The following is a 15,143-nucleotide window of genomic DNA, read 5'->3' on the forward strand; positions in this document are numbered from 1 at the left end:
AAAACACAATAATATGAAAAATAAACCTGGGTTCAGAAGTTGTACATCACTGACTCAATGGACATGAGTTTGAGCGAACTCTAGGAGATAGTGAAGGACAGGGAAGCCTGGCATGCTTCAATCCTTGGGGTCACGGAGAGTTGGACATGACTTAGTGACTGAACAGCAACACAGACCTTACATCTGAAGGAATCTAATTCTTTTTCTCCAGGGTTGTTTGCAGATTTCACCCATCTTCTGTGCAAAGCCCCTATTTCTTTAAGGCTCCAGTAGTCTGACTTTTAGACCCCTCCACTTCTCTCCCTGGCTGTCATCTGCTTTCCTCCTTTATTGAAGACTGACCCCTGGCTCCATCCTGCCCTTGATATCCTATCTAGAGATCTTTCTCGCCATTCCACTTTTCTCTCCCACCTCTAGGAACTAGTAAATTCTTACCTCTTCTGAAAAAAGTAGTACTTCTTCTGAAATATTAAATTCAAGCCTCTTACTTTGGCTGCAGCTTTCTATCCTTCCAGCTCTCTCTTCTACTCACTATTCTTGGACCTGTGAGACCCTATAACACCTGAATTCTTCCATTTTGTCCTAATCAGCTCCACCATGTCCTCATATGCTTCTGGGAGACAGATCATCAGATGAGAACTCCCTTGAAATACTGACACTAAAACTACATATTTAATTGTATTCATATTCATCCTTTCCTCCTTCCTGTTCTGTCCAAAGCTAATACCTACACTTGGGCTCCCAGCCTTGCCACCTTCCCAGCTATAATGATTAACAGTGATCCCCTAACTCTCCTTTGTCTCCCATTCTACTTGCTCCTTGCCAGCCATATTTATTTTCTTTCTCTTAACAATATAGGTTTTTAAAATATTTATTTATTTATTTGGCTGTGCCGGGTCTCAGTTGTGGCATGTGGGATCTAGTTATCTGAACAGGGATTAAACCCAGCCCCCTGCATTGGGCATACGGAGGCTGGGCCACTGGAGCCACTGGACCACCACAGAAGTTCCCCCCAACCACATTTAAATGTATAAATCTCAACTAACTCTAAAAGAGACACTCTGGACCCTTTAGCTGTCACCCTACCTCACTATTATGCCCACTCATAGCCGCACTTCCTGAAAGAATTCTCTATACTCAAATGGTCTACCTTACTTGCCTGCTCATTTTCCAACCCTCTGTCCAGCCTCTCTTTGAAAACTTCTTTCATAAGATAACCAACAACCTGGTTACTAAATTAAGAGGAAATTTCTGAGTTCTTAACTTGAACACCTGCTTCTTGAAAAAGCTTTTATGATCGGTGTGAGTCTGGGATCCCACATCTGCTCATCCTTCTATTGCTGCCTTTTACCTAAAACCTTTTCTTTGCTCTTCATTGAGAAAGGAGATACCTTGGAAGAAAAGGAAGGGACTTTCCTGGCAGTCCAGTGGTTGGGACTCTGCACTCCCGGCAGAAAAAAAAAAAAAAAAAAGGAAGATTTATCGCCAAACTTTTATCTTTGTCTTCTTCTCCCAGTTTCTGTCCTTGCTGCACCACTTGCAGGATCTTAGTCCCTCATCAAGGGATCAAACCTGCTCCCTTGGCAGTGAAAGCACAGAGTTCCAACCACTGGACTGCCAGGGAATTCCCTTCCATTTTCGTTTAGACCTGCTTTGATTGATCACTATGATGGAAACTGAATATAACAATTCTATACAAAATAGCAAAAACTAAACATCTTTTCCTCTTTCACAATGCCTTTTTAACAATTTCTCGATAGTTTTTTATTGACTGGCCAGCCAGGATGCCTCACTTTCCATCGGTTGTTAAGCCCTGGCTGTTTGAGCAGAACCGCCCTGACACCTTTCCTGCAGAGCCCCAAGCTGTCCTCCTGCTCCTTTGCCTGCTCATAGGCCCTTTCACCACCTAGCTCTCTGGATAGGAAGAGTAATTTTAATTTCAGAGTAAACTGGATGTGATTAATAAAATTACTTTTTTAAAAATTCCATGTTCCAAAACTGTATAACTCTTAATAGGTGTTCCATAGCCAAGTAAGGAAGAATTTGAGCTCTGGGTTCAGGTAGCATCTGAAATTAAGTTCTGCCACTTACTAACAGTGACCCTGGGGAAGCAGCTTATCCCACGCATCTCAGCTTCCTTATCTGTCAAGCAGGGATATAAGTGCTTGCTTCACCGGGCTGCAGCGAAGATCAGCAGCGAAGATAACTTACATAAGGCACTGGCTGTAAAGCACTTGGTAATAGGTAGCTAGTGCTCTAAACAGTCACGTGTACTATTAGCCATTTCTCACTTCAGAGAGATCCACTTAAGATGCTTGTAAGGTGTGGGGTTTCACGACCTGGGTTATATGCAGCACCTTAAACTGAAGGAGCAAAGGGCTGACTTTAATTATCCCTGTTCCCAACAGTTGGCTCCATTTCCTCACTTTTCCTCTGCTTTATTTAAATAAGCTCAGTTCTGGTGTCATGTGAAACAAACCACATTTTACTATGCTCAGTTCTCCTCGGAGAAGGCAATGGCACCCCACTCCAGTACTCGTGCCTGGAAAATCCCATGGACAGAAGAGCCTGGTAGGCTGCAGTCCATGGGGTCACTAGGAGTCAGACACGACTGAGCGACTTCACTTTCACTTTCATGCATTGGAGAAGGAAATGGCAACCCACTCCAGTGTTCTTGCCTGGAGAATCCCAGGGACAGGGGAGCCTGGTGGGCTGCCATCTCTGGGGTCGCACAGAGTCGGACATGACTGAAGCGACTTAGCAGCAGCAGTTCTCCTAATGGAGGCACAAATACTGTTGTTAGGTTGGAAACCAGTTAGTCACAGACATAGTCTACTAATTTTCCAATCATGACAGATGTTACCTGGATGCTAAATAATGTCGAATCTCAGGAAATCCCAAGGAAAGCATACATTAGTAAATAAGGAATGGATCGCATAAGGAAAGGGAAAGAAAACGAAAAATCTTGAGTGTCTGTCCCAAGGACCTTTTATACTGCTAGGCATTTCCCCATACCTTATCATAGTCAATCTTCTCAACAGTATAAGGTAACTTCTTTTTAAGGGACCATAACCCGGTTTATGCCTGTTGTCCTTAGTGCTTCTCTACTTCTTCTGTTCATGTTTTGTGATCGAAGAAATGGAACCTAAATGAAGGATATTCTGTGTGTAGTTAAGAAGCCAGAAAGCTCCTTCCTCTGCAGCTGGAATTCTGTGAAGACCTCATTCATGCCTCATCCATCTACCATCTTCTCTAAGGCACCACTGTTTTGCTGTCGCTAAATCTGTGGATGCTCAAGTTCTCCTTACTTGACTGTGTGACGTTTCACACTGTTGACTGTTCTCTCCTCTCAAATACTGTCTTTGGCTTCACCAGCACCATTTTCCAGGGTCTCTCTTAACCACTTCGGTTCATCCTTCTGAGTTTCTTCTCGTCCTCCCCCTTAGATACTGTTCCTCCCAGGCCTTCCATGTAGATCACACTTTATTCTTGAAGTGATTTCATCTTTGACTTTGGTAATAGTTACTGCTGATAATTTAACTCTATTCAGGATCTCATACCACATACCTGGTAAGATCTGGATATCTGTTATTTCCATGCTCCAGAGTTACTTCAGACAGCTAACTAAAAACGCACCATCTTCCTTGCCCATGAAACTCTCCTTCCAATCATTTCCCTCTTCTGTCAGTGGACTCATCATCCTCTTGGTCACCCAGGCCAGAAACTTGGGTGTCATCCTTGACTCCTCCCCCTGCCTCAGACCCTTCCCAATAAAATACTGGGTTGTGCAATTCTCTCTTAACTTGAGTTCATCTTCTCTGACCTCCACGGCCACAAACTTCACGCCAGCCACCTTCCCTCTCTTCCGTGGACTGCCGTAACGGCACCATCTCCCTGTCTCCACTTTGTTCTTTTTCTCCACTCCCATCCATTCTCTCTTGACATTGTAGTCAAGTCACCTTTTCAAAAATGCAATTCTGATCATGACAGTCTCCTTATAAAACCCTTAACTCCAACTTGTATGCTTGAAAGGGTGAATTTTATAGTATGTGAACCATATCTCAATTAAGAACAACAAAAACAAAAAACCTGGTTTACAAAGTCTCACAGGACCTGTTCCGGCCTCAATGCCTCTTGCCCACCCTCTTCAGGCCTCCCGTCTCTTGTCAGTCTCCTCTTGGTTTACCGTTCTGCACTTCCTTCTGCCTCTGAGCTCTCCACACAACCTCACCTCTAAACGATGCACTCTCTGCTGTCTATTCTTCCTCCCACCCTCTCACCTCTTCACTTGGCTACTTCCTCCTTGTCCTTCCAGTCTCACCTGGAGATGATGCCTCTCCAAAAAGCCTTTCATAATCTCCCCAGACTGGGATTAGATACTCCTAAAGCATTTCATACTTAGCCCTTTTGTAGTATTTGTAACATTGTATGTGTTCACTTTATGAATGTTGGATAACTGCTCTGGGTTGAGCATGGGGCTGGGTGCTAGATATTGATCATGTCTCTGTTCCCCTGGGGCTTATACTCTAAAAAGGGAGGAATATGGACATTAAAGAACAAATTACCCTAGGTATTTTTATTGTAATTATGATGTTTCATGGCATCCTGAGAGGGTGTGATCAAAGAGTTGACATAATTGAAGGGACCAGGGAAGACTTCTCTGAAAAAGTGACATTTAAGCAAAGACTTTAAGGGCAGCTGTTGGCCAAGTGATGAGTGGAGGGTGGTGTTCATGCAGAGAAACAGCATGTTAGAAGGCCCTGGCAGAAAGGAGCTTGGAGTGTCAGAAACTGATAAAGAGGACCCTGGGGGAGGTGGGGCAGGGGAGGGAGGGACTGGGTGTTTCAGATGAGCAGATGCAGACTATTATATATGGGATGGACAGAGAACAGGGTCCTACTGTACAGTGCAGGGAACTATGTTCAGTACCCTGTAATAAGCCATAATGGAAAAAATGAAAAAGAATACACACACACACATAGATATAGATAGGTATATGGGGCTTCCCAAGTGGCACTAGTGGTAAAGAATCTGCTTGCCAATGCAGGAGACATAAGAGACATGGGTTCAGTCCCTCAGGAAGATCTCCTGGAGGAGAGTATGGCAACCCACTCCAGTATTCTTGCCTAGAGAATCCCATGGACAGAGGAACCTGGGGGGCTGCAGTCCATAGGATCTCCGTGTGTATATAACTGAACCACTTGCTATGTAGTAGAAATTAACACAGTGTTGTAAATCAACTTCAATAACATAGATGTAAAATTTAAAAAAGAAGAGTCTGGAAGAGCCAGATCATGCAGGGCCTTGAGGACAATAGTAAAGGCCTTTGAAGACTTTAAACAGGGGAACTTTAAAAGCTTCCCCCTAAGGACCTGCTGTGTAGCACAGGGAACTCTACTTAATATTCTGTAATGACCTATATGGGAAAAGAATGTAGAGTGGATATATGTATATGTGTAACTGATCCACTTGGCTGTATACCTGAAACTGACACACATTTTGTTCAGTTCAGTTCAGTCGCTCAGTCGTGTCCGACTCTTTGTGACCCCATGGACTGCAGCATGCAAGGCCTCCCTGTCCATCACCAACTCCCGGAGTTTACTCAAACTCATGCCCATTGAGTCGGTGATGCCATCCAACCATCTCATCTCTGTTGTCCCCTTCTCCTCCCGCCTTCAATCTTTCCCAGCATCAGGGTCTTTTCAAATGAGTCAGCTCTTCACATCAGGTGGCCAAAGTATTGGAGTTTCAGCTTCAACATCAGTCCTTCCAATGAATATTTAGAACTGATCTCCTTTAGGATGGACTGGTTGGATCTCCTTGCAGTCCAAGGGACTCTCCAAGAGTCTTCTCCAACACCACAGTTCAAAAGCATCAATTATATGCCAGTAAAAAATAAACAAACAAAATACTTCCCTTGGCTGCTTTGTACAAGTGGAAGCAAGATGACTGGTTAAGAGGTTCACAGACTTCTATGAATCTCCCACTATCCTGTAAGCTCCTTGAGGGCAGAAGTTACGTCTTACTATTTAGTGTATTTACAGAGTCCAGTATTGTGCCTGATATATCAGCAGATGCTCAGTATTGGGTTAATGAATTGAAGTGGATGTTGGAACCAGGATTCCAACTTTGGTTTTCAGAAAGACTCAACACCCCACTGCTACCCAAGACTGACTGGATGTCCCTCCTTTTGCCTCCAGGGCATCTGTGGTCAACTGTATTTTCCAAAAATGGTCACAATAATAACTCACATCCAACATGTTTTTATTACAGTGTGACTTTGACTCTTCCCACTGAGAAGTGAGGCCTGTTCCTTCCCCTTGAATTTGAGGTGAGGTTATAAAAACTGCTTGAGCTTCTTCCTGGTTCTCTTGGGAGACTTGCTCTTGGAACTGAGCTACCATGCCTTGAGGAAGCCCACCCAAGCTGAGAAGGGGCCCTCATGGAGAAGAGCCCATAGATAGCATCAACTTTACAGCTGTTTGCAAGTGAGTGATTTTCAAAGTGAATTATCCAGCTTCTAGTAATCTACCCAGTTGACACTTTATGGAGTGAAAATGAGCTGTCCCCACTGAACCCTGCCCAAGTTACAGACTCAGCAAAATAAATGATGGTGGTTGTTTGAAGCCACTTAAGTTTGGGCATAGTTTTAAGCAACAGCAGGTGACTGGAATAGCGGCCTGTGTTTGTCATGCAGGAAGGTGATGCCACTCAGCGTGGCCTATTACTATCTTGTTTCAAAGACTGTCTTGTATCAGGTTGAAGTAGAGCATTGAGGCAGGTGACAGGAATCCTGGGACCACATTGTATTGTCACCTTTGATATTTTACTTTTGGGGTCTTTATGATTGTGCTTATGTGTGTACTATTTCAGGGTCGGGCTGGGCCATTTTGAGACTCCAATGGAAATTACAACACTTTTCTCCAAAATAATACACATCTCCATCTCTGCACATGCAGACATAAACACATACACACAATATTTAGAAATCATTTCTGCAGGCCCAGGCTAATTGTGATTTGCCATAATTTTGTCCTTTACCATTCATTTATCTTTTTCATGTGTGCATGTTGTAGCCCATTAAGTGAGCAAACTTCCTGCAAAGGATATGTGCATCTAGTGACTGAGGTTTGTGGGAAATATTCGCCAGGTGAATTCTTTGAAGCTGCAGTGATCTACTTAGGATAGGAAACTGTTCTTTCAATATACCACCCCCACCCCACCTCCCTCCAAAACAAGAGACACTCACAGAAGTACCTGAAGCCTACATTCATGTTCTATTTAGAATCTAGGTTTTAGGAACAGGCATTATTTACATACTCTTCATGCAAATATCCAGTCTTGGATATCTAGAGAACCAAGGTAGTGCCCAGTAGAAAGCTGTATACAAACAAAACAAAACCCACTAAGAATAAATGAACATACTCTATTATCTGAAAAATTTGTGATCTTTATCCCTTTCATAGTTCTGTGCCTCATCCTGTATACACCCACTCCTGTAATCAGACCCCCTTCATGGCCTATCCCATGAGTTTTATTTCTCAAACTACACTCCTTTTCTGGCATGTGCTTATGAAAAAAATTAAAAACAGGAACAAACCTAATGCTAACAGAATAGTGGCCATGTTGTTTTCTCTTTTTTTCTGATCCTTTCCTTCCACCTATGCATTTCCATGGGCCACCTTTAATTCTAACCTGTTGAGAAGTTGGAAATGTTTTTCCTCGTCCAGGCCCCTCTCCCTTCACTCTATAGGTGACTATAGCCACCTGGTGGCCATATAGAGAAAAGACAGGTCAATTGCCCCAAAAAATCTCTGTGAGGGTCTATGGAGTAACTTTTGGTCTTGGATCTATGGCAAGCAAGGAAAGAAACCAGTAGTTAGATATAGTTCAGGACCCAGACATCCTATTTCTTGCTTGCGTCTTGCCCCGCAGGACACAGCATCCATCCACTAGTTATTACAGGCAGAGGAATTCACTTAACATTTGAGTTCCTTCATCAAAATTTATTGCGCAGCAACTGTGTGCCCAACACTGGGAATACAGCAGTGAACAAGATGGACATGCTGTCTGCTCTTGTGAGCTTACAATCTAGCAGCCAGCCAGCCAATTACATCCATAATGTTTACGTTACTATTGTAATAAGCACTCTGAAATAGGCCTGGTGCTAAGAGAAGATTTAACAGAAAGTCTTGACCTACATGGAGAAATCAGACAAGGTCGCTGTGCGGAAGAAACGCTTTTAGAAAGGTGGGAAATGGAAGAGTGTCGCAAGCAGGGAGAACAGCTTGTGTGCCGGCTCTGAGGCAGAAAGGCGTTTAGTGAACAGAAAGCCAGCCAGTGTGACTGGGAGGTAGGGAATGAAGATGGGATGATGCCAGGTAGAGGCTGATTTATGCAATGTCTTTGGATTTAGGATTTTATTCCAGAAGTAACTGGAAGCCCCTGAGATATCTGCAGGAGGAAAGTTAGATGTTTAGGTTTGTTTTCCAGAGCTCACTCTGCTCTGTGTGGAGGCTGTTGTTTAGTCACTAAGTCGTGTCCGACTCTTTGCAAACCCATGGACTGCAGCCTGTCAGGCTCCTCTGTCCATGGGATTCTCCAGGCAAGAATACTGGAGTGGGATGCTATATTCTTCTTCAGAGGATCTTCCTAATCCAGGAATCGATCTGTGTCTCCTGCATTGGCAGGTGGATTCTTTACCACTGAGCCACCAGGGAGGACAGAAGTGGATATGGGAGGACTGGTTAGGAAGCATTCCAGACCAGAAGTAATGACAGCTTTGAGAAAAGCAGATGGATCTCAGAGATATTTAGGTGATATAATCTGCTTGGAGAGTGACTGTGTGTGAGGACAGAGATGTGTGTCTGGCAAAAGGTACTGAAGTAGGAAATTTGGGCAGAGGGGCAAGTTTGGGCAGATCCCATAGGCACAGGCTCTAAGGCCAAGGCTAGAGCAACAGCATAGTTTTGGTTCTCAAATAGAACTGAGCAAACAAGATATACATGAAACAGCTGCAGAGCTGATGAAACGCCAAAATGATTCAGATAATTCATGGATTCTGTCATTACATGGGACTGAATGGAAGCTGTCTCACAGTGAATTCAGACACTGCTGAAGCCAAAGGTGGACACAGACGTCCCCACCTCTATCCGTGCTGTTCCTAATCAGCCCCTCAGCACGCTCCTGTGCAGCCCACCCACTGTCTCCTAGGGGGCCACCTTCCAGGAAGATGCACTATCATCTCCCTGCTTCCTTTTTTGCCTGAAACTGTCAAGAAATTCACCTGTTATTCTCATTTCCCCTTCCCTGCTTAGGTCATAGGGGACTAAATCTGGCCCCTGCCCTCCATGGTTGTTCTCTTTTGAGAACTTAGTTAGCTTAGTTGACTTAGTTAGCTTCTCTCTTTGCATCACCCCTGTCAAGCCCCTTCTTGCAGAGTCACCATCTGGCAAGGCCAACCCCGTCTTCCTCACCTTCCTGTCAAAAGCACAGGCCCATCATGAATATATACATGCTGATGCTTCCTTTTTGTACCGCATCCAAAGTGGCCTATCCAGTGGCCCTTTCCCATTCTCGTTTTCCTGGAGTCAGTGTATACCCACCTCTGTGCCTCAGAAGAGTCAGGAAAGGTTTGCTGTGGGTTTAACCATGAAGTAGCCTCAATAGCTGTTATTTAGCTGACACTTAGCCTTCCCTGTGTCCTCTCTGCTACAGGAGAACTCTGCTAACTCCTTCCAGAGGTAATAACTCCAACAAACAAAAAAACCACACCATGGCTGACTACACAATAGGCCTATAGGTTCTCATTATGCAGTAAGCTGGGACACTGACATATTCTCTTCATATTGAAAAGAAAACAGACTTTGGAACTGGGAAGACCTGCATTTCCATTCTGGTTGCGAACTAGTGTACCTTCTGTGCAATTAAGCTTCTTGCTAAGCTTCAAAAGATTTATCTGTAGAACAGTGGGAATGATATCTGTCTTATGGGTAGTTATATTAAATGAGCATATATAGCATAATATTTGGCCTGAATTACCTGGTGACCATTCACTTCCCCTCTTCCTCTTCGGTTTCAGCTGCAAATACTATTCAGAAGAAAGACTAACCAGTTTTGTGTGGCCAGTGGCAGACATCTCCTCTTTCTGTCTTTGTAAATTCCATCTTTCTGCAGCCATGCCATTTCCATCATTGCCAGAAAAGTTCTTCCATCCCTCATCCCTGTGTAGAACTTCTCTTTCTCTTACTATGGAAAAGTTCTGCCTGAGCTCTATTTGACTATCTTCTACATCTCCCTGATCTAAGATACTTTATTTTCTTGTATCATTCCTAAAAATGAATCTACTTCTAGCATTCTCCCTAGCTTTCTCAGAGTAAATGCTAATGAACCTGAGGAACAAGATCTTTACACTTCAGTAGGGCATGGGAACCTCATGCCAGCTCCCAGAGTGGAAAGAAGGTCTAGGTCCAGGCATGGCCCCTCCCCATCCCCACCTCTTTTCCTCCAGGGAACAGAAAGCGCTAAATTCCAAATCTGTCTTGAGTCTACAGGAGCATACACCTCCCGTCCTATAGTTCTGTGAGGTCATCATTGAAGTACAGCAGTACTGCAGGTGTGTAAAGTGTACTGTCCATATTGAGATAATCAAATTCTTCCTGCTGATCCTGGATCCCATTCTCCTCCAGAGTATAATCCATGTTCAGATTCTTGCCGTCATATTTCCACGTGTAGCTGGCAGCATGTGCATTATAGGGGAGATAGCGGTGTAGTATTTCCCACATCGATTCCAGGGCCCCCACCTGGAGAACACGAAAGCACCCCACCCCAGAATTCTGGGTGGCGCACACACACACACGCGCGCGCGCCAGAAGCCCCAAAGGCGACAGAGCCGGGGTTAGAGTGTTTCCCTTGGCAGATAGAGCAGCTTAAGGCACTCCAGGTCCCAGAAATAAACTTGAGGCTCCAGCATGCAATGAATGGCCCCCGAGTCCTATCTGCCTTTGTGGCAGCCACTTCTAATAAACAGATGGCCCAAACGTCACTGCCCTGACCTCATCCCCACAATAAAGTAGACTATTAAGAGTGCACTTGCAACTGCTGTACAAAAACTCAGCAAGAAAGAGCTTCTGGGGACCACCATCTAAGATGTACAAACTGTCGCCCTGCGCTCAAATTCCCAGCCCCCAGGGCCCACGTAACCTTTCCTCGGTTACCCCTAAAAGGGAAGAAAACACAGCTTCCATTGGCTGTGGAGAGCTGCTGGCCTGCAGAGCTGTTTGGAGTTTTGCTGGGGTTCTTAGTTCCCTCTATCCTGACCCCAGGCACCAGTTCTCACCTCCAATGTGTGCTCTTGCGACGTAAGCGTGTTAATGATGCGGATATTCCGGGTCTTGGAGGACAGCCGCCCCACCTCATAACGCGACCCTTGCCACCAAGGCTTCCCGAAATCATTGGCCCAGTCCGAACGGGGTAGCTGAGGCGGCACGTGCAGAAAGCGGCCCCGGGGGGTGCGGTATCTCAGGGAACCGGTCAGCGGATCTATGTGCTTTCGGATCTTTAAAGCAGGGGAGGAGGGTGGGAGCAGTCACTATCTCGGGCTCTGGTTGGCCTCTATTTTTCCTCTTCAACCCTCCAGCGCCTCCTCCCCTCAACCCGTTTCCAGAAGAACTCACGTCTCTGGTTTTCGGATCAAACCAGTGGCTGATATCCTGGCCCGCCACTTCCACGATGGGTTTCAACAGCAAGTCTCCTGGGAAGGAGCAGCCGCCGTCATTGCTAGCCATCCAAGAACCAAACACCCCCGAGCACACCCCCGACGCTGGCCCAAAGTGTGGCCCTTACCGTTGTACTCCTGTGCCAACGGGGTTAGGTTGTACACGTTTCCCAGGTAAGACACCCAGAGGTCTTCCGGCTGGTTATGTTGGGCCACCTCGGCCGGCGTGAAATAGCGACGTTGAAAAGACTCAAAGTTTGGCCCGGCCACTAGGCCCCGGCTTGGCATAGCTCTTGCTCTATTGCTCACTGACTTTAGTTGCTTCCTTGCTTTTCAGCACGCACGCACTACTGCATCCTCCCTCGTCCGGTAGCTAAGGCGAGCGCGTTTATCCGCTGACATGGAAACCATTATTCCTTTCCGGCCACCGTCCACTGAGATTAAACTCTGTACAGGCAAAGAGGGGCGTGGGCTGCGGGTACTCATGGGAAACGTAGTCCGATCCCGGCGTTCAAGTAGTTGTGTCCTCAGGAGGTCCGAGGAAAGAGAACACACTCCGTTTTAATTTATTCAGTGGTCTGGGCTACAGGGACTCTTTAGGACAGACTATCTCGCGAGGCAGAAAAAAAAAAACTAAGGGGAGGAGTGTAATTATGAAATTGTCGCTAAATTCCAGTGAGACCGGTAAGACTCTAGATAGTTGAAAATTTCTCGCGATATCTTAATACGTCTGGCGTAATTGGCCTCCTTGAGCCGCAGCATTGGTGTAGGAGAAGCTCGCGAGATCTCTGCAGTTGCCGAAGAGACGAAGAACTGGAGAGGTGATCTCGCGAAAAAAAAAATAGGTCGGGAGCGCTCGCGATATCTCAGACCACCGGACTCAAAAGGTTCTTAGGAAGTTGACGGACTTGGAGGAGGCCCGGGAACAAATGGCCGGAGCTGGACCAACGATGCTGCTACGAGAGGAAAATGGCTGTTGCAGCCGACGTCAAAGCAGCTCCAGCGCCGGGGTTAGCTCGGGTTCTGGGATTGAGGGGCTGTCGGGGAGCAAGATGGGGGAACGGAAGGGGAACTGCATGCCCGGCACCCTCTGGGCTTCGTGTGAGCGCCCCGCAGGCTGTCGGGAACTGTGGTTCCGCAGGCAGGCTGCAGCTGGGCGGCGCGGTCTGAGCGCATGTCCCGCCCTGCACAGGACTCTGATGGGGAGCGCGAGGAGGACTCGCCGGCTGCGCGCGCTAGGCAGCAGCTGGAGGCGCTGCTCAACAAGACTATGCGCATTCGCATGACAGATGGACGGACCCTGGTCGGTTGCTTCCTCTGCACCGACCGTGACTGCAACGTTATCCTGGGCTCGGCGCAGGAGTTCCTCAAGCCGTCGGGTTAGTGCTCAGGGAATGCACACCCACCGGGGAATGCGGCCGAGCCTCACGCGAGGCATTTCCCCTAAAGTGCCTGGCTGCACACCCTATTTTCTGAGGCTAGAAGTTGTGGCTCAGAGGGGGCGTGGCCGACCCTGTCCTTCCTGCCTAATGCTCTCTCTCCTTTCCAGATTCCTTCTCTGCTGGGGAACCCCGTGTCTTGGGTCTGGCCATGGTACCTGGACACCACATCGTTTCTATTGAGGTGCAAAGAGAGAGCCTGGCGGGGCCTCCCTATCTCTGAGCCCTGTCGCACATGCCTTTCAGTCCTCATTAAACCTGTAACTGACCGTAACCTGTGTCTGTGTGTAGCTGGGATGCTGGGGCAGGGATTGCACAGCCCATTCCTAGAGCAAGCTTATATGAGGTCGGGAGCACTCAGCCCTCCTTCCACAACCTGGATGTCCAGAACTGCAAAGGTTCTCTCACATTCGAGGTGAGGATGGGGAACAGGCTGAACCTCAGATCCACAGGCCCTAGGATGGGCCCCTCCGTCTTCCCTCCCACGCAGCTGCTCCAGAATTGTGGCAGGAGGGGGGTGTCATCCTGCTCCGGAAGGCCCATTGTTTCCCTCTCCGGCCTGGCAACACCGAGTTCCTCTTAAGCTGGGGTCAGAGAAAAGACTTGGGTCCCCAAGGGGAGCAGGGCAGGCTACAGAGGCCGGGCCCCCTTCACTCTATTGGTGAGAAGGTGCCTTTGGGGTCAGGGACAGAGCTCTGGGGTCTGGCCAGGAAGAGCGGGCTAATGCGATAAGGGAAGGCCAGGAGACTCAAGGATGCTCGGGCCTGCGAACTAGAGCTACCCCGCCCCCCACCCGTTCGCTGTTTCCTGCTCCTGGGCACGTTTCAGGAATGATAGTCTTTGTGCCGTCCCTCTGTTCACAGGATCCCAGGACTGCGTTCAGTTCATAATTCTTTATTGATGTGTGATGGATGACTCCTTCCCCTCCAACCTCGCCACCCCTCCCCCCCGCCTCCCAGTCCGTAAATACTAGGAGCAGCACCGGAAAAGGAGAGCACCAGCGCACCAGCGAGGTCTATTCACAGCGGGCTGCGGGGATGCAGGGTCCAGCCCAGATGTTCAGGATTCAGATACGGGTAGTGAGACGAAAGTGGGTTTTCAGGGTGTGGCAGATTTTCACCAGAATTGGGTCCACAGATGTTCAGTTGCCTAAGGGGATGCTGGACACGGTTTAGGCACGAGTGAGGGCAGGATAAGCTTCAAGTCCTTGGGCCGACCGGGAGGGAGGGCAGTCCTCAGGGTTGTTCTTGACTCGAGGGTCCTCAGACCCAGACCTTTCCTGAGGTTGGAGCAACCTGGGGCCCTGGCGAGGACCGGGCTGGCCGCGGCTGCGGGTTGCGCCGGCGCCGGTAGAGGGCTCGGCTGTAAGGCACGAGGCAATCGGCCAGGCGGAGGCGCAGGCAGAGGCGGCGGTAGCTGGCCAGGGCAAGCACGAGCAGCGGCACGAGGAGCAGGAATCCGGTGACCAGCAGGGCTGTGAAGCCCGGGTCCCGCAGGTGCGCGGTGCAAGGGGGTGCCTGGGAGCGAAGGAACTGTAGGAGGAGAAGCAGCGTGAGGCCCAAGCCAAACAGCCCGGGCCCGGCGACGTTGCGGCCCACAGACCCCACCGCCACCCTTCCCCGACAACGCGGGCTCATGCTCACCTGGGAGTGGCAGAGAAAGCCAAAGCCTAGCATGGTGACAGCGGGCAGCAGGATGGTCCCCAGCACCAGCGCCAGCAGGAGAAGGTTGAAGGCGGCCACCAGGAGATTCTGGGCCGTGACCAGCACAGCACAGGCCCAGCAGTCCAGGGGGTCCCGGGGCTCTGGGCCGCCGCCGGGAACCGGTCGCTGCGCCCCGGGGACATCCGCCATGGCCCGCCTGGCTCCCTCCCGCCTGGGCCGCGGCCCTTATAGCCCTCTTTCCTGCCCCTCCCCCGGCCCAGCCTCTCCCCACCCCACCCCCCCCTTATCCTGGAATGCGACTCCAGGATTAGGCACCCCCCCCAT

General features: G+C 48.3%; 3 protein-coding genes across 3 annotated transcripts; 1 reads left to right on the top strand and 2 right to left on the bottom strand.

Annotated features, from left to right (window-relative positions):
- Nucleotides 1–7,254: 7,254 nt before the first annotated feature.
- LOC102404456 (cytochrome b5 domain-containing protein 1) lies at nt 7,255–12,296 on the bottom strand. The gene is made up of 4 exons (XM_006062880.4): nt 11,845–12,296; nt 11,676–11,752; nt 11,339–11,557; nt 7,255–10,802 (listed from the first exon to the last, which is right to left on the bottom strand). The coding sequence occupies exons 1-4, from the start codon at nt 12,002–12,004 to the stop codon at nt 10,572–10,574; spliced, it is 687 nt and encodes a 228-aa protein (XP_006062942.1). The 5' UTR covers nt 12,005–12,296; the 3' UTR covers nt 7,255–10,571.
- A 202-nt stretch (nt 12,297–12,498) lies between these two features.
- On the top strand, nt 12,499–13,429 carry NAA38 (N-alpha-acetyltransferase 38, NatC auxiliary subunit). The gene is made up of 3 exons (XM_025280659.3): nt 12,499–12,726; nt 12,909–13,095; nt 13,266–13,429. Exons 1-3 carry the CDS (start codon nt 12,646–12,648, stop codon nt 13,376–13,378), a joined length of 381 nt encoding a protein of 126 aa, XP_025136444.1. The 5' UTR covers nt 12,499–12,645; the 3' UTR covers nt 13,379–13,429.
- Nucleotides 13,430–14,037: 608 nt separating this feature from the next.
- Nucleotides 14,038–15,057, bottom strand: TMEM88 (transmembrane protein 88). The gene is made up of 2 exons (XM_006062879.4): nt 14,799–15,057; nt 14,038–14,687 (listed from the first exon to the last, which is right to left on the bottom strand). Exons 1-2 carry the CDS (start codon nt 15,006–15,008, stop codon nt 14,418–14,420), a joined length of 480 nt encoding a protein of 159 aa, XP_006062941.1. The 5' UTR covers nt 15,009–15,057; the 3' UTR covers nt 14,038–14,417.
- Between the last annotated feature and the right edge of the window lie 86 nt (nt 15,058–15,143).

This window comes from Bubalus bubalis, chromosome 3 (assembly GCF_019923935.1).
Source record: "Bubalus bubalis isolate 160015118507 breed Murrah chromosome 3, NDDB_SH_1, whole genome shotgun sequence".
Lineage (NCBI taxonomy): Eukaryota > Metazoa > Chordata > Mammalia > Artiodactyla > Bovidae > Bubalus > Bubalus bubalis.